Genomic DNA, 24,012 nt, shown 5'->3' on the forward strand with positions numbered 1-24,012 from the left:
TTAGGCAGCATCATTAGAAGACATAGCATACATTTTCACTGCTATGCAGATGACACCCAGCTCTATCTGTCCATGAAGCCAGGTAACATACACCAATTAGTTTAACTGCAGGAATGTCTTAAAGACATAAAGACCTGGATGGCCGCTAAGTTTCTGCTTCTTAATTCAGATCAATCTGAGGTTATTGTACTTGGCCCTGAAAATCTTAGGCTACGTTCACACTGCAGGTCTTAATGCTCAATTCCGATTTTTTGATCAAATCCGATTTTTTTGTCTGCTTGTTCACACTACACATAAAATGCGACATCAAACGCTCTCCAGTGTGAACGCTCAAAGCGGCCCGCATGCGCAAAAGAAGATGTCACACACAACTCGCTCTGTTTAGACCCAGAGCAAACAATATTGTTTGACTGATGGCCCTTAATATAAAGACTTCGGACTTTATGTTTCCAGATTTTTGCTTTAAGTTATTTTGTTATTTACATAATAATGTAGATGACCTAATAATGATCCTTTTGCTGTTTTAGAGGAGCGGTGCTATAAAGGATAGTTGCAGATTTCTGTCAGAATCTGCAGAAAATACAGTAAAATAAAATGTTCACATTTCTCCAACGTTGTCTTCCCAACAGTTTCACCGGATGGTAGGAAATCGTTCGCGATGTCCTATCGGGCGCTTCTCCGGCGCTGATAATTGGCGTCTGTCCTGTGTCAGTGGCGTAAAAAGCGGATTTAATGCGACTTGACCGTTCACACAGCAGTTGCTTTCTAAAACATCGGATACGATCGGATTCAGTACCACATACGAAAGTGACCCAGATCGGTTTGAAAATATCGGATTTGTGCCGTTCACACTGTCATACCAAGATCGGATACGGGTCGCATAGGGGCGAAAAAATCGGATTTGATGCGCTTTCGCCTGCAGTGTGAACGTAGCCTTAGAAACATGGTATCTAACCAGATTCTTACTCTGGATGGCATTACCTTGGCCTCCAGTAATGCTGTGAGGAACCTTGGAGTCATTTTTGACCAGGACATGTCCTTCAATGCACATATTAAACAAATATGTAAGACTGCTTTCTTCCATTTGCGCAACATCTCTAAAATTAGAAATATCCTGTCTCAGAGTGATGCTGAAAAACTAGTTCATGCATTTATTACTTCCAGGCTGGACTACTGTAATTCATTATTATCAGGATGTCCTAAAACTCCCTGAAAAGCCTTCAGCTGATCCAAAATGCTGCAGCAAGAGTCCTGACAGGGACTAGAAAGAGAGAGCATATTTCCCTGTTTTGGCTTCCCTTCATTGGCTTCCTGTTAAATCCAGAATTATTCAAAATCTTGCTCCTCACATACAAGGTCTTAAGTAATCAGGCCCCATCTTATCTTAATGACCTTGTAGTACCATATCACCCTATTAGAGCACTTCGCTCTCACACTGCAGGCCTACTTGCTGTTCCTAGAGTATTTAAAAGTAGAATGGGAGGCAGAGCCTTCAGTTTTCAGGCCCTCTTCTGTGGAACCAGCTTCCAGTTTGGATTCAGGAGACAGACACTATCTCTACTTTCAAGATTAGGCTTCAAACTTTCCTTTTGCTAAAGCATATAGTTAGGGCTGGACCAGGTGACCCTGAATCCTCCCTTAGTTATGCTGCAATAGACGAGGCTGCCGGGGATTCCCATGATGCATTGAGTTTTTCCTTCCAGTCACCTTTCTCACTCACTATGTGTTAACAGACCTCTCTGCATCGAATCATATCTGTTATTAATCTCTGTCTCTCTTCCACAGCATGTCTTTATCCTGTTTTCCTTCTTTCACCCCAACCAATCACAGCAGATGGCCCCGCCCCTCCCTGAGCCTGGTTCTGCCGGAGGTTTCTTCCTGTTAAAAGGGAGTTTTTCCTTCCCACTGTCGCCAAAGTGCTTGCTCATAGGGGGTCATATGATTGTTGGGTTTTTCTCTGTATCTGTTATTATAGAGTATACTGTACAATATAAAGCGCCTTGAGGCGACTTTTGTTGTGATTTGGCGCTATATAAATAAAATTGAATTGAATTGAATTGAATTTGGGGGGAGGGCAAAACATTTAAAAAAAAATCCCCACTGAATTGCACTGCACTGAGAGAAAGAGAGACAGAGAGAGAGAGTTATCCCCCATTGGACTGGCATGGTTTTGCTGGCCTAGAATCTTTAGGTGCCAACAGAGCTGAGAATAGCAGAATGAGGAAAATAGTGCGAGCCCATCAGAGTATAGTACACAACCAAGCATGCTTGCCACGAGGACATGATGAGGGTCAGACCACAGGTCAGTTTCTGTCTTTTTTTTTAATCCTCTTTTACATGTTTTAGTGAGCTTTAGCACTAGTAATGCTTAGGTTCACAGATCACTGACATGACATATAGCAGGTATGCTCTATCACGGGATGGTTGCAAAAGTATCAGAGCCTTGGGATGCTAATTACTGTAGGGCAGCAGGAAAAGACTGCAAAGAGTTGTTCTTCCTATACTGTTCGGTTATCAGGAGAGATGCTGTTGTAGTTATTACAAACAAAGCCACCCAGACGTAACCCCCAGCACTATAAATATGGCTGATACATAACATATTCTGGTGTACTGACACTGTCAATGTATAAGCATAACTTTAACACTGTAGTCATTACACAACTTGTACATTTTGATTTTAGTGCTTATCCTTGTTTAGGTGAATGAAAATATAAATAAAATGTTGTTTTAATGGCTGATAACTATTCAATCATTGCTTAAAATTAGGCCAATATTTTTACAGTTAACTTATTTTTAAGAAGTTTAAACTGTGAAGTTTGGGAACTGGCAGATGAATCTGTATTCTGTGGCAGAAGTGGGACTGAGTTTCTGTCTCAGTGTGTTTAATCTGCTTATTATGAAAATCTATCACAATAAAGAAAAAAGAAAATATATAATCCAAATCAAAGTTTACAGCAAATGTGGTGAATTGTTATTTCTGCAAGTTGGGATGGAAGAGTTGCCCTGGTTCATATCTTCCAGCTGGTGTACTTATCCATCTTTAATGAGTAATTAAACATAATTGTAAATGTGCCTCCTGCTACCCTTACCCGACCCACACACTTTTTTTTATCAATAACTATGGAGCCAGCAATATTACCGTCTATAGAAGTTATTTGTAATCATCTTTGCTCCAGCTGTTCCTCATGCCAGGAAAATGAACAGGAATTATTTATGACTTCTCAGTAATTTTCACCCAGAACTGTCCACTGGGCCATTCCTGCCTTTGTGGATTAACACTCACACTCATCTTTGTCCAACTGTCCAAAGACGCGCCTGTGGGTTAAGTGGTGATTCTGAGCTGCCTGTGGATGCCGGGTTGTAATGCACAGTATGAATACATGGATAAAAGGTGCTATAAAATGCCAGTCCGTTTCCATTATCGATTTCACTACGTGCTTAAAATGCAGTGCAGAAAATGTATTTAGATTAGTTTATTTATCATATTCTTAAATGATTTATTTTCCTGATCAGTGACTTCTCTGCACTCCAGCTCTCTCTCCTCATGAAAAGCTAAGCGTGGCTGATGGGATCAATCACCTGTAACTGACAGCATATTGCAGGCTGTGTCCCACAGCCATAGCACGGCCCGAGGGCTGCGTGTCCCACATATTACACAACATTACGGCCCAGTGCTGAGAGAAAGGATCCTTCATATTCATTCAAGCACGCTGCCCCTGCGGAAAATAGGTTTTTAGAACATGTGACGTCACGTGCCTCGATCAGGGTTGATTTTTTTCCGAAGATCGTGTGTTGAGAAGATGGATTTCCACATGTGATTCAAAGGTTAGTGTTGATACAGCAGAAGCAAATGCGTAGATCCTGCTAGGCATGTGCTTAGCAAGTTTCCTCCCCATGTTCAAAACATTCTGCAGTTTCAAAATACAACACATCTGTCTTTTCAGCTACTTTATTTTTAATAATAGGCCACTGTATTCATTTTAACTGAGATCTAAAGCGGAAAATTTGAAGGAAATGTAACATTTTCTTTAGGCTAATTCCAGCCATTCTAGCTACAACTTCTACATTTGGAAGAAAAACAGTTTGTCAGACTTTCTGGGCACATACCGGAGGAGATGCACACTGCTATATTTAAAAAAACAAACAAACAAAAACAACAACAACAACAACAAAACATATTTTGGAAGTAAAAAAAAGATCAGTTGCTGAGCAAAATGGCACTACCTGATCTTCTTAAGGTATTTTTTCTTAATATGTCAAAATATGTGTAGTTGTTACAGAAGAAGTGTCAATTAACCTGCAGAGCTGAAGTCACAAACACTGCAGGCCTGGGGCCCAGAATCAGCCTGTCAAAGACCCCAGTATGGCCAACTGGACAGCTTCAGAAAATGTGAGCTTTTAACTGTTTTACAGCTTTTCATATTGATAAACACCTCTCCCATTCCAGTTTATATCACACAAAAATAATTAACTAAGAGATAAATGACAGAAGAATTCCTGTTTTTCTGTTTTTATCTACTACTTTTTTTATTTTTCTTGTACAGCGAGTCCCCAGTTATAAGAAAAACATTTTTTTTAAAAAAGACATATTCTGTGAATTAATGAAAACTTTATATTTATGATTACAGGATAGTCTGGCCAGTGAATTGGCTCACATACGATGTAAAATAAATTTCACATCCCTCCTCTAACACTTGTGACTGGCTCAAAAAGTCAGTGTGTCCTCCCAAAAAGCATGTTTACAGTATGGGATGACCGCTTTTGCAATGTTGTCACCCTTTAGAGCACATGTATCGAACTCCAGGCCTCGAGGGCCGGTGTCCTGCTTGTTTTAGATGTGTCCTTGATCCAACACAGCTGATTCAAATGGCTAAATTACCTCCTCGACATGTCTTGAAGTTCTCCAGAGGCCTGGTAATGAACTAATCATTTGATTCAGGTGTGTTGACCCAGGGTGAGATCTAAAACGTGCAGGACACCGACCTTCGAGGCCTGGAGTTCCCTGCTTTAGAGCATCGAACTGTTTAACTGCAAGATGTTGGTGCTTCAGTCTTGGTGAGTGAAAGTATAGTAGTTAGAAGATAAGTGTGTATTTGTGATACATACATAATTTTTGGAAACATTTCTGCTGTTTAGCTGATAACTTAGCAATTCATGAAATGTAGTCAGTTCTGTCTAGAAACAAAGTGGCAGCTAAAGTCCGCTGTGACGTCACATGTTTCACAGATCAATAGTTGACGTGTACTCAACTTCAGGAGAAAACTATTCACAAGTGGGTCTGTGACTCTGAAATAGTCACATAAAATGGAAACTACAGTACATTTTCCTGGCTAACTGGGTGCATAGTGGGACATCTTAACAGTTTTCCGGTGCTCTTCCGGGAAGCTGCAGATATATGTCTGGAAAACAAAATGTTGTCATCTTAATCTACAATCAAAATAAAAAAGAAATACTTCGGGAAAAGACATATAAATGTATATTTTAGCAACTGTGCTGCATTTACTGAATTAAAAAACCCGAAACAAATAAAAACTGTACTTTGAGATTATTTTGAAAAGCCTGACAGGAACCATCGATGCTTATTTCGGCGAACATAACCAGGCTCACCTGCTGCAGCAGAGCTTTGGGTCAGCGAGTGGGTGAGCGTCTCGGAGGTACCTGCGGAGGACCAGCGTGACCGAAGGGCTCGTCTCCTCTCAGTATCACACACGTTTCCACGATGAATGGTCTGAGTGTCGCCACAGCGGTCCAACACTTCTGGAGGAGACGGTGTCTGGAATCGTGCGCTGGCACGGCTTTTTAAAGCCTACCAGCCACCATATTTTCAGGGGCGACGGACCCCATCAGGAAGCACCGACACTTCCAGCTCACCTTGCCCGGCGATGGAGGTCCGCCGTTGGAGGCTTGGGAGCTAGGGGGGAGGGTAGAGGGGGGGGGGGGGTCGGCCGCAGTTTCGCCAAAATTACGACGGGAATCCGGTACAGCTCCCTGTCTCCCGGCAACGGGAGAGACCAGCGGCCGCTCGTGATGTCTCGTGCCAAGGAGCGACTGAAAGGCGGGAAGGAGACCAAGGACAGCGTCACCCTGCTGCCCTGCTTCTATTTCGTAGAGGTGAACATCTGTCCGTCTGTTACGATGTAAAAGGTTCTGCTCTCAGTGCCTGGGTCTGTGCTGCTGAAGTGGGGACAGTACGGGGGGGCAGCTGGTGCAGGTGCGCCTCACAGATGCCCTCCTGGGAGCAAGCAAACACACTCATTATGACAGACAAATCACCTGTGAAATTGTTCTGGATACGTACTGAGGATGCTTTTTGCTCTTGGTTGGCCAGGCAGGCTGTAATGGTATAGCAGTGATGTTTACCTGATGTTTCTGAGGCCAGTGACTCTGCATCCTCTGTTACAATTCCCTTTGCATACAGCAGATTTGTTGGGGACAAAGATTTGAGATCAATTGTCGTCAGTGTGCAGATATCGTTCATGGCTCACACGTTGATCAGAGCCAGTGAGGAGAGTCCAGATTTAATGCTGCACTACTGCAGCTTACTTTCATTGTGTTTTGAATAATCAGGATTAGCACATTAGCAGCCACAGGTTAGGGCTTTAGTCTGTTCCCGACAGATCAGTGCGAGGCTTGGACTTGCACAGTCATTTCTCTCCTCTCCTGGGCTAAAACCTACTGCCATCATGCTGCATTTAGTTTATACGCCCACAGACTGTGAAGCAGCCTTCTTCCCATAGGCTCCACAATCTGCGGTGTTCTTCTAGCAGCATTAAAAAGAAGACATCTGTTTTTAATAATAATAGCAGTAATGTTGGTTTTGGCCGATTAAGGCTGTCTTTGTTTATAGTCAGTATTAGAAATACAGATCAAGAACATGGTGATAATATTTCCTCTGTTGCTTCATACTGTCAGGTTAGTGCATACAAAGATGATTTATTAGCCTAACTTTACACTAAATTAAACATCAGCCTAACTTCTGCCTGCTTGTCACCATGCCTAATAATGGATTGGATTTCATATAGCGCTTTTCAAGGCACCCAAAGCACTTTACAATGCCACTATTCATTCACTCTCACATTCACACACTGGTGGAGGCAAGCTACTGTTGTAGCCACAGCTGCCCTGGGGCAGACTGGCAGAGTCAACACCAGTAGGGTAAAGTGGTGAGCCCGGGGATCGAACCGGCGACCTTCCGGTTGCAGATACGCTTCCCAACCCCCTGAGCCACAGTCTAAGGTGTTTACATCTTAAATCTGTGCCAGCAGTGCTTTTGTTCCCCAGTCACAATTGTGCTGCACCAGGAAAATGACATTTTCCTCAAGATTTGGACAACAATGTGAACATGTCGGGCGTAGACTGGGCTGTGTTGCTGCTCAGACTCTACGTACACACCAGGAATGGAGTTTCGATTTTACTTTAACAACCTACTGAGACTGTAGACAGCTAAGAAACCATCTCACTGTACACAATAAGATGCTTTCCATGATGAATCAGAATCTGATGGACTGAGGTGCAGCCCCAAACCCTGACAGAGCCTTTACTGTGTTTTACAGATGGCTGTTGACACTAACTGTAGTGCCTTGCTCCTGACCTCCTCTGTACATATTGATGGTTTGACCCAAAGTTTAGGATGCATCTCTCTATAAGATCCCTTCCTGCTGACTGTCAGTCCAGTTCTTGTGTCTTTTCTCTCCGTTTCCCTTTGTAAAGGATGGTTTGGCCCAGGTGCATCTCTCAGGTCATGATTTAGGTCTTTGCTGGATTTTTCCCCCCATTTCTTAATGTTGTGAATTTTGGATACCGTTCATCTCCTGTCGACAGATTTCCACTTGTGCTTTTTTCCTTCACTTTTTTAAGGACACCGTGCACACCATATGGCAATAGGTCAAGTTTTCAGACACAAGGGAAGGTGAAACGGCGAGCAGAACCAGCATACTGTTGGTGCAGAAATATTCCACCAACAATGTCGGTCAAATTGTGTTTTCTCATGTGTTTTTGAGACATGCCTGCAAATAACAAAGATAATTTATATTTGGTTGTCTGTTATGTGTAGACACAACACTGGTTCATCCTGTGAATTTGGTGCATATGCTTGATGTTTATGCATGAATAATAGTTATGTCATAGTTAGGGCTGCCACGATTAGTCGACTAGTCACGATTACGTCGACTATTAAAATCGTCGACGACTAATTTAATAGTCGACTCGTCGTTTGAAGCTTTGTAAGATCCCGAAAGACGCAGGAATAAGTAGTAGGATTTAAGAGTGTAATGACAGACTGAAACAGAAGATGGCAGCACTGCATGTACAAGGACACCAGCTGCCGTTAAACCCCGAAGAAGAAGAAGCTGTGTCCCAGAATTAATAGCGCGGCCCTGCTCAGTTTTCAACAATGGCGGCAGCTAGTTAGTTTTAATATCACTCTTGTTAATCTTTCTGGGTCATAAAATAAACGTTTAACATATTTTCAGGCGAGAATGTAGCTGTGTAAACCTCAAATATCTGCTCAGTTTATCAAGACACCACATATTTTCAAAAGCGCTCCGACGTTTTCGGAGACGTCTGTTACCCACTAGCTCGATAGCTAGCCGGGGTTGAAGGCTCACTAGAGCCGGTGAGAACACCGGACTCCCGGCACATCATTTTCAAACCCACCGCCGTCTTTCGCTACTCAGGTTAAACATGATATATAAGTCACTTAGATAACTTAAAAATTTTATTGTTTGGCTTTTTTTAATATTTTATTTGTTCCTGAGTAAATCGGTTTGGCTGAGATTAAAGTTGTAGTTTTCACACAGCTGAATAAACGTCAAGCAGACGACTGATTATCAGAAGTGTGAGATGCTCGAGAATATACTCCGGTGTCAAGGAGCAGACGGCTGAGTTTATTAAACTCCACCGAGACAATCTGCAAATTTCATTAAAATTTAATAAACTATCATCTTGTCTTTATTTTTAGTTAGCACATACCTTAAATACTTCAAGCTGTAAGCTAATGATAGTTATACAAGAGCAGACGCATGCTGGTGCAATAAGCTGTACGTTTTACGTCCAATGGATGCATGATCTGATTAGTCGACTAATCGCAAAAATAATCAGTGACTAGTCGACTATCAAAATAATCGTTTGTGGCAGCCCTAGTCATAGTTACATGACTTAACAAACAAAAATCATTCCTCTGATAATGTTCAGGTACAAGGACTGGACTGAAAATGAACGACAAAGCGACAAATGTTCCAAGAGAATTTTTGACAAACCTTCTGCAAACTGCTGCTGAAGATCGCTGATGTATTTATCAACACAGCGTCAAATATGAGTAGAATTATTTCTTAAAATCTGCTAATAAGTAGCAACTAGAATATATTGATATATATTAAAGTAGCCAAACATAGAAGAACCTGAAGTAAATTAAAGCACAGAAAAGGCCTAACATACTTCATCATGTCAGCTGATTTCCTGTTTGCACATTTCTTCTCACTGCTGCTAATTTCACCAATTTGTTGCTAGATTTAGACATTTTTCAAGTTCCCTTTAGCAGAAATCTGGTGACAGGATCCTATGGCTTTGTAACAGTGATGAATGTCTTTTCCTGTTGTGTTTATTGGTTGTGTGAAAAACAAGGCTTCAGACAGTGACAGAGGGCAGCAGTGTGAAAGGACACAGTAAGAGTCTTTCTGCTGCTAGTGAATTTTTATCTGAGTGATCTACTTTTAACTAGCTGAAATGTCAACATTGTCTTTAACTCACGTTAATGGTGATTTTGCTGTCTTAATCAAATTAGACGTGTCATTGTTCAATACCCCTACCCTCCACTTGCCGGGGGAAGCTTTGATTATTTGTTGCTGATTACTCCGAAACCTCCAAAGGTCCAAAAATCAATCTTCAGGACAGCCCAGGAGTGTACACTGTGTCCTGTTGTGTACTGTGCAAAGGCGTTTGCCACTGGAAGTAAAATCTCTGTTTTTACTAATTACTGACTGATTAATTAATGACAAGTAGATAAAGAGCCAAGAAAAGAACATGTGTGAGTCTGTAAAAGCATTTCTGTGACTTTGATTACTGAATGGTTGCTGTTCAGAAAACCTCTGACAGTGAACTGGCTGACTCTGCCATCACCTCCTGTAGGCCACTTGTTCTTGTACCACATGTTATAGGTTGTAACATGATGTGGCACAGAGTAAGACCTTTTGGCAGTACCAGCGGCATGTGGAGTACACGCATGTGCACGTGTGTGTGCAAGCTTGCTAGCATTAGCAGACAACCCTATTTCCTCCATAAATGTTAACGTCTGGCTCCAGACAAACCAAAACAACAACATGGCAGTAGGGCTGGGCATATCATACCGTTCACGGTGATACAAATAGGCAATGATAAGAAAATGAGATATTGTGATAGAATATGTGTAAAATGCGCAATGCCTTTGTTTTCATACACACATGGTGGAAAAAGCATGGCGGTGACAGAGAATGAGAAGGGTGAAAGCGGATCGTTGAATGAAACGGATGAACCAGAATTGGTTTGTAAAAATGCTGCAACTTCAGTGGTGTGGAACTGGTTTGGCTTTCGTCCGTCAGATACACAACAAAGTACAACTTTGGTAGAGCATGCAAGCGGGCCGTCGTTATTACCGTGTTTTTCGGAAAATAAGTCGAACTTAAAGTCCTCGGATTTTCTGAAAAATCGACAGTGCCCCTTATAATCTGGTGCGCCTTATGTATGAATTCTGGTTGTGCTTACTGACCTCGAACCGATCGGCGCTCAAAAATCTGTCAAATGTTAGTAATCTTTTAGCCCACTTTGCTAAGCTACAAAGCTGCACCGCTTGATGGATTGTCGGAGCATTACGGCTATCGTAGGCAGGAGCCTCGCGGAGTGATACGTACTGTGCGTCAACATAATATTACCGTATTGTGTGTGTGTGTGTGTGTGTGTATAACCTCTTTTTAAGGTTTGTGGATATTATACATGGTTATGCTCAGGATATGTCGGCCAATTTCCACTGGAAATGCCTTTTGGTTAAACTGTCAGCAAGGAATTTGCATTTGCTTGTTAAATTTTTATATGGCTTTAATGCACATAAAAAAACAGCTGCTTGTTTAAGTGAAAATACATTGATGGGTTTTTTTGCACCAATAAAGTTGTGGAGTTGTAAAGTATTTTGTCTCGCGTCAGTTATATCGTCAGTTATATCGTTATCACAAATTTTCAAATATATATCGTGATAAATATTTTTGGCCATATTGCCCTGCCCTACATAGCAGGCACCAATGTGTCATCCAAACCAGTGGGTGATGTTCCTTAGAGTGTGTGGCAGAAACACCTGGCTGCTTGGTCGAGTGTCTGTTTGACAGCACAGTGAGTCTTTGAACGCTCTAATTTTCTCTTTATGGTCCTTTCACTTACTGTCATGTTTGAAGTTGGATGCTGGATACATGGATATTTCTGGCCCTGAGACGTAATAGTTCCAGTGTCAGGCACAGCTAAATCTAAAGGCATTAGTAAGAAGGCGTGCCGGGACAATTCTGACAGTCCATCGCACAGACAGCCTCTCCACAATTCTCTATATTCACTCACACACCCAGCTTTTAGGCCTGTTGATATATTTCTGCTCTATGATACACAGTAACGCAGATGATCCATGCCATCTACTGACCCAGGGCAGATTCCCTAGCCAGTCTTTTCAAAATGTGATGACCAAGTTTCAGCAGGAGTTGTATATTCACCTAAAATGTGTGAATTTTATATGACTGTGCAATGAAGAGAAAGCCTGCTTGCATGTAGGGTTTGCTGATTCTGTGCTTTACATAAAATATTGTTGTGCGATGTTAACTGTGAGGAGCGTGCATGATTACAGATCGATTCAGCTCATTTCCAGAATCCACAGCTTCATGAATTGTTTGCCCGTGGCACTGAGTTTAGGTTAAAAACATTCCCAGTCGATCACAGTTTCTTTCTTTCCATGACAGAGTTGCTCTGTGTCTGGTACATTGCCTATCTCACACACTGTCACACCATCCTACCCACTAACTGGCTGCTAGGCAACATGGCCCACTGAATGGGGTGTATTTTTATATCTCTGCACTCAGAGCTACAGACATTAAGACGAGGAAAACATCCTTACTGTAGCCTGCTTCCCTCTGTGCACAGTATCCACAAAGGCTTTGCTTTGTTTGGCACATCTTCAAATTTCTCTTCCTGTATGTACTTAATAGAACATCCATGAGGATTAAAGGAAAGTCATTGACGACAGCTGAGAAAATGATGTAGCATTGTGTCTGTGTAAAGTATCATTTTCTATCACTGAAGCAGGTGTCTGTAGGCCAGTAAATCAACTCAATAGGCTAATAACTATGAAACACAGTAAATTTAGTAATATTATTACTAAATATTACACTAGTCCTGAGAATGCTGCATTCAATTCAGTTGTATTTATAAGGCACCAGTGGGCTCAAGGGTTATCATTGCTGTTTTACATTTGTGATGTGGAACACTATTAAAAACACAGATTATTATGAAGATCAAGCAAAGCTAGTCTATTTAGTTTTTTGGTATGTGAAAAAAATACAAGTAAAGTCAAGCTAATAGTAGGGCTGCCACAAGCAATTATTTTGATAGTCGACTAATCAGATCATGCATCCACTGGACGTAAAACGTCATCAGATTACAGCGTGAAGTGTTTAAGGTATGTGCTAACTAAAAATAAAGACAAGATGATAGTTTAACATTTTTAACAACTTTTTTTTTTTTTTTATAATGCAATATTTATTTGTTTTTAAAAGGGAAATTGTCTTATACAGCACACCACAAACATACAGTTTCCCGAGAACATTACCCCAAACCCTAACCCTACAAGTCCCTTTCCTCCCCCTCCCCACCCCACCCCCGCCCTCCCTACCAGCACATATCACCTTTGCAGCATAGCCATAACATTCCAATGACACCACAGGTTAAGGAGTTAAGGTACAATAGGTCAGTGATTTAAAACAAAAAGAAGAAAATTACATGTATTAACTTGCCTTTTGCACATTCCTGAGTAACTTTTGGTCTCTCTAATTCCCTTTAGCCAGTTTTGGATTGTTGAGGGGTTTGCATGATTAAATCTAGCTGAGGATAGTTCTAAGTACAAGATATCTAAGAAACCATGTAACCAGTGTTTCACCGAGAGATCATGTGGTGGTAGCCACCTCTGAACCGCTAGCTTTTTGGCTGCAGTTCTGCCTGCCAGCCATATTTTGCGTGTTTTCATTGTCATTGAAGCCTAGAGTCATCAAGTAGAAGATGTAGTAGTGGGTCAACAGGGAGACTATTTGTCAGTGATGACAGTAACTTTATTACCTTGCTCCAGAATAAGAACACATCAGGACATTCCCATAGAGAATGTATTAAGGCTCTACCAGTAGCACTCGAGCAGAATGTCCAGTAAGGATGAGAGGTTATTTTCATCTGGAATCTTTTCTGAGGAGTTAAGTACGTTCGACAGCATATCTTATAATGGATAAATTGGTGGCTGGGATTCTTTGATGAACTGGCAACATTGGCCCAGGTTGTGGTCCAGGCTATCTTCTCTTGTTGGTCTGCCAGGTCTTTTTGCCATTCTTAAATAGAAAAATCTTGGGATTTTAACCGCTTTAATTAATTCAAGTAGATAAATGAAACTATTCTTTTAGGTGAGTTTTGCACCAGCTCTACAATTGAGTGTAACTTTAAATTGTCTCCCCACTGGATATTATGTGATTTGAGGGCTGAGCATAATCTAAAATAGTGAAATAATGACTGCTCTGGGACTCTATAGCGAGTAACCAGCTCCTGGAAACTGAGGATTGAATTTGTACCATTTAAATCCTCTAACACCTGGATAGGGCTTTTAGTGAAGGTTTTGGACCCAGTTAGCAAGTGATATTTTGCCATACAGGGGTGTGCTTGTGCCACTTTGTTACTCCACCTAAGAACTTTTCCGCAAGTCTAAAAGATTTCAATAAATATGAAATTATAGGCCCCTGTCGCAATGAGCACTGTTTAAGTGAAATCCCAGAGAAAAAGTCTTGTAGTCTGATCGGGGTTACAAGGTGTTTTTCAATGTTCAACCATGGGGCCATTGCATTCGGATCCAACCATTGCCTTATATGTTTCAATGTGATGTTTCAATGTGAATGCCAAATGGTATAGTTTGAAATTCGGGACTGCCCATCCTCCCTCTCGTCTGCATTTTTGTAATATATCCCACTTTATACGTGAACGCCTGTTATTCCATATGAATGATTTGAGCAGAGAGTCCACTTTTTTCCAGTAGTCGACTGGGGGGGCTAAAAGAAGCATTGAACATATAAAGTTAATTCTTGGTAATACATTCATTTTAACTACAGCGATCCGAGCTGGCACTGCCACATGCAGGGGCGTCCATCTATTAACATCTTTTTCTATCTTTTTAAAAATACCACAATAGTTGCTCTTAACAATAGAGGCTACGGACAGCAATATCTGAATACCTAAATAATTAACCTGTTCTACAATGTGTATATCCGGTGGGAGAGTGTTCCTGTCTAAATTGAGTAACATAAGAGCCGATTTCCTGAGGTTAATCTTAAAACCTGACAGCTTACCAAAAGTATCTGTTATGTTCAATAGTGTGGGTAAGGTCGACTGGATATCTGACATGTATACCAAGGCATCGTCGGGGATAAAGGTGTTGTTTTGACGTATTGACTGTGCTAAGGGTTCTATAAAAAGCTTAAAAAGGAGTGGGGAGAGTGGACATCCCTGTCTTGTCCAGCAAAATATACTAAATGTAGATGAGAGAATTCCACCAATACAGACACTGGCTGAAGGCTTGGTGTATAAAATTTTTATCATCTTAATTAATTTGGGGCCAAAGTTAAATTTTTCTAGTACTTTCCATAATAACCTCACCTCCACTCGGTCAAATGCATTCTGGGCGTCCATAAAGAAAAGACCAATCAGAGATCGGGACCTACTAGATTCATCAATGATATGGAGGAGCCGCCTTATGTTGTCAGAGGCTAACCTGCCTTTCATGAAGCCAGTTTGATCACTGTGAATCAGCTTAACCAACACTTTCTCAAGGTGTACAGCTAATACCTTAGCATATAATTTAATATCTGTATTTATTAAGGAAATAGGTCGATAGTTACTGCACTCCAGAGGATCCTTACCAGGCTTTGGCAAGACTGTTATTAAGGCTGTATTAAGGGTTTTTAAAAATGCATCCTTATCAATAGCATAGTTCACTGCCTCTAACCATAGTGGCCCCAGTAATTCCCAAAATGCCAAATATAACTCAGAGGTTATACTGTCAATACCTGGTGAGCGACCTTTGTTAGTAAGTTTGAGGGTGTCATGTAGGGTGTCATGTAGGTCTTGCATGGTGATGAGCGTATCTAGGGTTTTTACGTCCTCTGGAAAAAGAAATGGTAGGTGAATGGAATCAAAGAAATCTCCCAATTCTTCCTCAGACAGTGAGCATTCAGATGAATATAATCAGGAAAAAAAGGTCCTGAAGGTATCAGTGATTTCTGTGGGTGAGGTCAGTAATTTCCTATGTGCTCCAAAAATAGCAAGGATGTTTCTATTATTTTCTTGCTGTTTAATTGTCATAGCTAGAAGACTGCTTGGTTTACTACCTTCTGAGTAATATTTGTGTTTAGTTATATGCATTAAATATTCCACTCTCTGTTTAAGCAGGTCTTTTAATTCAGATTAAGTTTCAATTCAAGATCCTTCCCTTCGGAGTAACTGAGGTTCAGCTCATTTTCTAATAGTTAGCATTCTAATTCTAGGCGTTTTATGTCACCTCTTTGTGTTTTGCTATATGAGGAAAACCAAATAGAATTGTTTCTCAAAAAAACCTTGACGGCAGCCCAAGTGTACATAGGGTTAGGGATGCTACCAGCATTAATCCTGATAAATTCTTCCAGTTTGGGTCTTAACTGATTGATAAATTCTTTGTTCTGCAAAAACATGACATTAAATCTTTTCCTTCTCTCACCCCAACCGGTCGCAGCAGATGGCCCCGCCCCTCCCTGAGCCTGGTTCTGCCGGAGGTTTCTTCCTGTTAAAAGGGAGTTTTTCCTTCCCACTGTCGCCAAAGTGCTTGCTCATAGGGGGTCATATGATTGTTGGGTTTTTCTCTATCTATTATTGTATGATCTACTGTACTATATGAACCGCCTTGAGGCGACTGTTGTTGTGATTTGGCGCTGTATAAATAAAATTGAATTGAATTGAAATGAAATCTCCGTCTGTTTGGTTTGCATCGAGCAGGGAAAAGATTAAACCGACCAATTACTGGGTTGTGGTCCGATAAACTTCTTGGGACGATATTAACTGATTGAACACACTGGACCAGCTTAGCAGAAGTGAAAATATAGTCTATTCTTGAAGACATTTTATGGGGTGCAGAGTAAAAGGTAAAATCTATAGCAGTTGGGTTCAATACTCTCCAAACGCCGTTCAAATTCAAGACTTTGATAAAGGCACCTAAGGCCTCAGACAACATCGCTTGAGTTTCTGATATGGTATGGTGAGACCTATCCATGCGACGGGCCGAGAAGGTATTCATGTCAGCTCCGATAATCAGAGCGTAACCATTCAAACTGAGCAGTTCTTTAGTCAGCAATGGAAAGAAATTTACTTCATGAATGGTTGGACCATATATGGATACAAATGCAATTTTTTTCCCCCGTGAAGTAACGCAGCAGTACGCCCACAGAAACTGGTTCACCCGAAAAACAAAACTCCTAAACACAGACTTAACAACGTGGTGTATGCTGTACAGTGCAGTGAGGAATGCCCAGACCTCTACATTGGAGAGACCAAACAGCCACTTCACAAGCGCATGGCACAACATAGAAGAGCCACCTCCACAGGACAAGACTCAGCAGTCCATCTGCATCTTAAGGATAAAGGTCACTCTTTCGAGGATGCCAATGTTCACATTTTGGACAGAGAGGACAGATGGTTTGAAAGAGGAGTGAAAGAGGCCATCTATGTCCACTGTGAGCGACCATCTTTGAACAGAGGTGGCGGTTTACGACACCAACTGTCTGCCATCTATAATCCAGTTTTGAGTTCCCTCCCCAGACGCCTTAACGCCCACTCACATCCTGGGCCATCTGACCTCAGGAATTCACATGACAAGGTGCGGCCAGGTTTCACAATGAGCTCACCCAAAACCCTGGCTGATTAGGTACCCACCCGCTTTTACACCTTGGCGCATGTGATTAGAGGATCACCAGGGGGTCCTTTGTCCCTCTTTGGGGGATACTCCCACTGGGTTTAAATCTGGGACTCTCGGCCATTTGACCTTAGAACTGAAGAAGCTTCTCGGATGAGAGGTGAAACGTCTTCAAGCAACTCAAAGAAGTCCAGACGCTTTTCTTTGCAAACTCCTTTGACTACGATGACCTGGATGACTGAGAACCTTCACAGACATACGCCCACTTCCCCGATAAGCAAGACATAATTTCTCAACTTGTGTATTAGTGTTACGCTTCATCAATATCATAACCCCTTTAGTTTTAGAACCATCACTTGAAGCTGCAATAGCTATATAGTATTTATTTTGCATTTTTCTCACATCCACTGATATAAGGTGGGTCTCCTGCAATAGCGCTATATCCACTTTATGCCTACGTAAGAAATCAAGGATGCTAGACATTTAAAGGCAGAATTCAGCCCTTTAACATTTAGAGATACCACTGTTAACTTAGCCATATGTTTTTAGCCAATCACGCAAACCCAACTCTGATGTATAAGAGAACGAGTACTGAGTGTCGTTGTTATTCGTCTCTGCGGTTATGACTTCACTCAAAATGATTATGGCATAGTTTATGTGTTGGTTGGTGGACAGAGGAATTCTCCTTTGTGGAGAGAGCAGGTTCTGCAGTGTGTCTAATATGCAATGATAAAATTGAATCAATGAAACGGTCAAATTTAAAGCGGCACTTCGACACACGCCATACTACTTTTGCATCGAAATATCCTGCGGGGGACAGCATGAAGAAAGCATGTCAAGAGCTACTGTGCAAAGTGCAAGCTAGTCAGCGGCAACTCCGTGTTTGGACCCAACAAGATGACTGGAATTCGGCTAGCTTTGCTGGTGCTTTAGCAATTGTGAGAAACGGAAAGCCATTCACAGATGGAGAGTATGCCAAAACATTCATGCTTGATGTTGCCAATGAACTTTTTGATGACTTTTCGAATAAAGACAAGATAATCAAACGAATAAAAGACATGCCTCTGTCGGCAAGAACTGTTCACGATCGTACCATCATGATATCAAATTGAGGCAACACAAGTGAAGGACATAAATGCAGCACCATTCTTTTCTCTCGCTTTGGATGAGTCAACAGACGTAAGCCATTTATCCCAGTTCAGCGTGATTGCAAGGTATGTTGTCGGTGACACACTGCGTGAGGAAAGTCTTGCTGTTTTGCCTATGAAAGGGACAACAAGAGGGGAGGATTTATTCAAGTCTTTCACGGAGTTCGTCAAAGAAAAAAATCTATCGATGGATAAACTTATTTCGGTGTGTACTGATGGTGCTCTGTGCATGGTGGGGAAAAACAGAGGATTTGTAGCGCTTCTTCATGAACATGAAAAGGGACCCATCCAAGTTTTCACTGCATCCTACATCACGAGGCGCTTTGTGCTCAGATGTGTGGCGAGCAGCTTGGTGAGGTGATGTCGCTGGTCATTCAGGTCGTCAACTTTATTGTTGCCCGAGCTTTAAATGTTCGCCAGTTTAAAACACTGCTGGATGAAGTTGGGAATAATTATCCTGGTCTTCTTCTGCACAGCAATGTGCATTGGTTGTCAAGAGGGAAGGTGCTCGGCCGTTTTGCAGCTTGTCTGAGCGAATTCCGGACTTTTCTTGAAATGAAAAATGTTGAGCATCCTGAGTTAGCTAACACAGAGTGGCTCCTGAAGTTCTACTATCTTGTGGACATGACTGAACATCTGAACCAGCTCAATGTGAGAATGCAAGGCGTTGGAAATACAGTCTTATCCCTTCAACAAGCACTGTTTGCGTTCAGCAGCTAGCGGGCTTCACATCTAATCCTCTGCAGTCACTCAAAGCGCGCTTTGGAGAATTTCGTGAGCGCAATCATCCTTTCAAGTTCATCACCCATCCACACGAGTGTGCAGTGGACAGCGCCGACCTGAGTTACATCCCCGGTGTCTCTGTCAGAGATTTTGAGCTACAAGCTGCTGACCTGAAGGCCTCAGACATATGGGTGAATAAGTTCAAGTCACTGAATGAAGATTTGGAAAGACTTGCACAACAGCAAGCAGAGTTGGCGAGCAAACACAAGTGGGGAGAAATGAAAAAACTTCAACCTGCGGACCAGCTGATTGTCAAAACTTGGAACGCGCTTCCCGCCACATACCACACACTCACCGTGTGAGTGTGTGGTATGTGGCGGGAAGCGCGTTCCAAGTTTTGACAATGTTTGGCTCTACATATGCATGTGAGCAGTCGTTCTCACATCTAAAGAACATTAAGACCAACCTATGATCGCGTTTAACGGATGGAAGTCTCAACTCCTACATGAAGCTTAACCTCACCACGTATCAAAAGACTACAAAGCCATCAGCAAGACCATGCAGCGCCAGAAGTCGCATTAATGATAAGAAGTACTTTATTCGTCTTTGGTTAACAACAGCATAACAAAGCTATTAAAAAGAATTCAGAGACTTATTGTACTTTAAAAGTGTTGGTCTTGCATAAAATACACTCATTTACTTGTATTTAGTTTTAAGCATTTTGTATGGCTCTCACGGAATTACATTTTAAAATATGTGGCATTCATGGCTCTCTCAGCCAAAAAGGTTCCCGACCCCTGCACTAACCCATCATAACATTTAAAAAAAAAAGAAAAAAAAAGAGCAATTTGTTTAACCTTTGGCAAACTCGAACAAAATATCGAATTACATTATTCTGCATTTAGGTAACGAGGAAAAACATCAAATAACACTTACCCGTCCCTCAGTCGTCTGAGGCACCTTCAGGTTTCCATAATACAAGCAGCCGCCAGAAGCTCTCCGGTAGCAGTCTCCTTGGTGCCTGCAATACTATCCGCATCCAGGTCGTTCAGAAAGCGTTCGGCCTCCTTGACAGTCTCAAAAGTCTTTTGCTCACCTGCCACCCTAACTCTCAACATAACAGGGTTAATCAAGAAGTTGACGATTCCTTTCTGTCGGAAGCGGGTTCTCACCTCTTTGTAGGCGCTCGTCCGTTGCGTGGTACCTACGCCGTAGTTGGCATAAAATTCCAGCCGAGTGCCATCAGCAAGGGATGGTTTAGCCTTCCTGGCTCCTTGTAGAATAGCCTGTCGATCTGTATACTTGAGAAGTCGGAGGATCATTGTGCTGGCTTTGGAGGATCTAGGAGAGTAGATGCGGTGTGTCCTTTCTATCTCCAGCGGAAGCACGGCTGATTGCTTCAGATCCGGGATCAATTTGGGTAGCATGTCGATCAAGAATCTGCGAGCATCATCCCCTTTGATTCCCACAGGTAGGTTAATGATTCTGATGTTGTTTCTCCGTTCCCGATCTTCCAACTCATTAATCTTGAGTGTGAGCTTGCCCATTTCAGTTATACAGTTGTTAGCATCTTTTTTGACTTGGCGGACTGAGCCCTGTAGGTTATCGAACTTGACCAATAGCATATCCACTTTTGCTGCCTGCATGTTTAAGTTGTCTTGGACCGTCCGCAGCAAGGTTCCATTTAGAGAAATACTTGCACTGAGAGGCAATAAAGCTTGGTCCAAGGCCTCTGCCCGCATGTTTTTCATCACGGTCTGCAATGTTTCTCTTTTGGCTTCGGCTGTTCGCTTTATTAGCTCCATTACCTCGTTTGGCTCCTCTCTAACCCTGAAGCGTTTGTTAACCACGTTGTGGTGCTTCTGCGGAGAACTCACTGGATTTTTGTTCAGCATGTCCGAGAGAGCTTCTTGCAAAAACCTTAGTAAAAAAGGATACACTACCTTCACTATAAGTGCCTAGGAAGGGAGAGTACAGACGGAGCTCAATGTGGGGTGACCACGTGCCCCACTGGAAGTCCTTGATAGTTTATTAAACTTTTAATGAAATTTGCAGATTGTCTCGGTGGAGTTTAATAAACTCGGCCGTCTGCTCCTTGCTATCTAAAATATAACAGGACACTGGAGTAAACTCTCGACCATCTCACTTTTGTTTAATCAGTTTTCTGTTTGACGTTTATTCAGCTGTGTGAAAACTACAACTTTAATCTCAGCCAAACCAATTTATTCAGGAACAAATAAAACACTGAAAAAGACAAACAATAACATTTTTACGTTATCTAAGTGACTTATATATCATGTTTAACCTGAGTAGCGAAAGACCACGGGGGTCTGAAAACGATGTGCCGGGAGCTGTTGTTGCTGGCTCTAGTGACCCTCGACCTCCCAGTCAGCTATCGAGCTGGTGGGTAACAGATGTCTCCGAAAACGTTGGAGCACTTTTACAAATATGTGATGTCTTGATAAACCAAGCAGATTCCTTCTTCCTCCTTCTTCCTCCTTCTTACTTCTTCTTCCTTCTACTTCTTCTTCTTCTTCTTCTTCTTCGTCTTTCTCCTTCTTTCGTCTTTCTTCTTCTTCTTCTTCTTCTTTCTTCTTTCTTCTTCTTTCTTCTTCTTCTTCTTCTTTCTTCTTTCTTCTTCTTCTTTTTCTTCTTCTTCCTTCTTCTTCTTCTTTCTTCTTTCTTCTTCTTCTTTTTCTTCTTCTTCTTCTTCCTTCTTCTTCTTCTTCTTCTTCTTCTTCTTCCTCCTTCTTCTTCCTCCTTCTTCCTTCTTCTTCTAACGGCAGCTGGCATCCTTGTAGATGCAGTGCTGTCATCTTCTGTTTCAGTCCATTATTACACTTTTAAATCCTACAACTTATTCCTGCGTTTTTCAGGATCTTACAAAGCTTCAAATGACGAGTTGACTATTAAATTAGTCATCAAAGATTTTGATAGTCGACGTAATCGTGACTAGTTGACTAATCGTGGCAGCCCTACCTTTTTGCGTGTCTTTGTTACAGTGTCAGCTGCTTAACTGCTTTCAGTTGTTGGATCCAGTGTAACCAATGACTTTTTCCAATGACATGATAAAATGAAAATTACTGATTAATATGTAGGGTCTTTACTGTAAATAACTGTAAAATAACTGCTTTACGCTTTAGTTTATCAGTCATTAAACCGTGTAACTCATCAGAACCCTACACAATATTTTGACATAATAAAATATTTTATAATTTCCATCCATTGTTTGCTGCTCCGGGTACAGTTACGAGCGCTCCATTGATGTTTAGTGGAGTCATCTGGGTTGAACATGACCAGCTGCTGGTGTTCCCTCGTCTGTAGCCTGGTTGTACTCAGTGCTGTTCTTTTGCCCCAAGTAGTGAAACAAGTTTGTTTCTTGCATATCTTCAAAGAACTGTGCTTTATAGGTTGTTGACGCAGATACTTATGATCATAAAAGCAGCTCTTGCTCTTAGACATGCGTGGGCTTGCTCATTACACTAAGGAACAAGAAAATGGCATTGCTATAGCAATGAAATCACTATATGACATATGTGGCACACTCCTACGTTCAACTGGGGTGGGCTCTTCAAGCAGAAGTACTATTGATCAGCCTCTTGTACCCAGTTCCGCTTGACCTTTGACTTGCTTGTTTTACCTGAACCAATCATCTTTGGCATGTTTCATCTTTTTGTACAGTAGCAGCTACACATGTTGTTTTGGATTATTTTGATATTTGGTATCTTGTTAATTCAGATCAAACTGAGGTTATTGTACTCGGCCCTGAAAATCTTAGAAATATGGTATCTAACCAGATTCTTACTCTGGATGGCATTACCTTGGCCTCCAGTAATGCTGTGAGGAACCTTGGAGTCATTTTTGACCAGGACATGTCCTTCAATGCACATATTAAACAAATATGTAAGACTGCTTTCTTCCATTTGTGCAACATCTCTAAAATTAGAAATATCCTGTCTCTTAGTGATGCTGAAAAACTAGTTCATGCATTTATTACTTCCAGGCTGGACTACTGTAATTCTTTATTATCAGGATGTCCTAAAAACTCACTGAAAAGCCTTCAGCTGATCCAAAATGCTGCAGCAAGAGTCCTGACAGGGACTAGAAAGAGAAGCAGATTTCTCCTGTTTTGGCTTCCTTCATTGGCTTCCTGTTAAATCCAGAATTGAATTCAAAATCCTGCTCCTCACATACAAGGTCTTAAATAATCAGGCCCCATCTTATCTTAATGACCTTGTAGTACCATATCACCCTATTAGAGCACTTCGCTCTCACACTGCAGGCCTACTTGTTGTTCCTAGAGTATTTAAAAGTAGAATGGGAGGCAGAGCCTTCAGTTTTCAGGCCCCTCTTCTGTGGAACCAGCTTCCAGTTTGGATTCGGGAGACAGACACTATGACATGTTGTCTGTCGCCTTCTGATTGGATTATCCAAGATGCTAATGCTAAAATCGCTACCTGTTTATGTGGAAAGACAGACAGATAAAAGCTGATTGGAGCGATACAGAAAAATAATAATAATACTAATAATAGTAAAAAAACAACAGTTTTTAGAAATGTTTAACTCTTTCTTATAATTTCTGTCATTATTAAAACAATGTCTTAAAATAAATAGATTGACCTAAGTGGTGATATTTTATGTGAACCCTGCTATGAGCTTGTGTCAGTTTAACAACATGATGGGTTTCTGTGTCTCCGTGTTCGTTCTTGATCTTTTCCATGAAATGATGTGGTTCCACCTGAAAGTTCAAGCTGTATATTTGCTTGTTAAATTTTTAGTTAATCTGCTGAGCTACCAGATGTTTTTACAGTCTTCCTTAACACCTCAAGCAAACCCTGCTGCTGACGCCCTGCAGCCAGCAAAGGAACCTAATTTGTTTGTTTGTGTATGACATGAGTTTGGTCTGTTTTCCCTCTCTGATAAGTTTACTACTCGCAGGTTGTTCACTCA

The 24,012-nt window shown here is 41.5% G+C and overlaps 1 protein-coding gene across 1 annotated transcript in view; it reads left to right on the forward strand.

Moving 5' to 3' along the window:
- The first annotated feature begins 5,573 nt into the window (after nucleotides 1-5,573).
- Nucleotides 5,574-24,012, forward strand: part of LOC116326030 (2-lysophosphatidate phosphatase PLPPR4-like) — a 63,946-nt gene continuing 45,507 nt past the window's right edge. The window contains exon 1 of the mRNA XM_039602332.1: nucleotides 5,574-6,111. Coding sequence (XP_039458266.1) covers nucleotides 6,028-6,111 — 84 coding nt within the window. The 5' untranslated portion in view covers nucleotides 5,574-6,027. The remainder of the gene's footprint in view (nucleotides 6,112-24,012) is intronic.

Source organism: Oreochromis aureus, linkage group 18, assembly GCF_013358895.1.
Source record: "Oreochromis aureus strain Israel breed Guangdong linkage group 18, ZZ_aureus, whole genome shotgun sequence".
Classification (NCBI taxonomy): domain Eukaryota; kingdom Metazoa; phylum Chordata; class Actinopteri; order Cichliformes; family Cichlidae; genus Oreochromis; species Oreochromis aureus.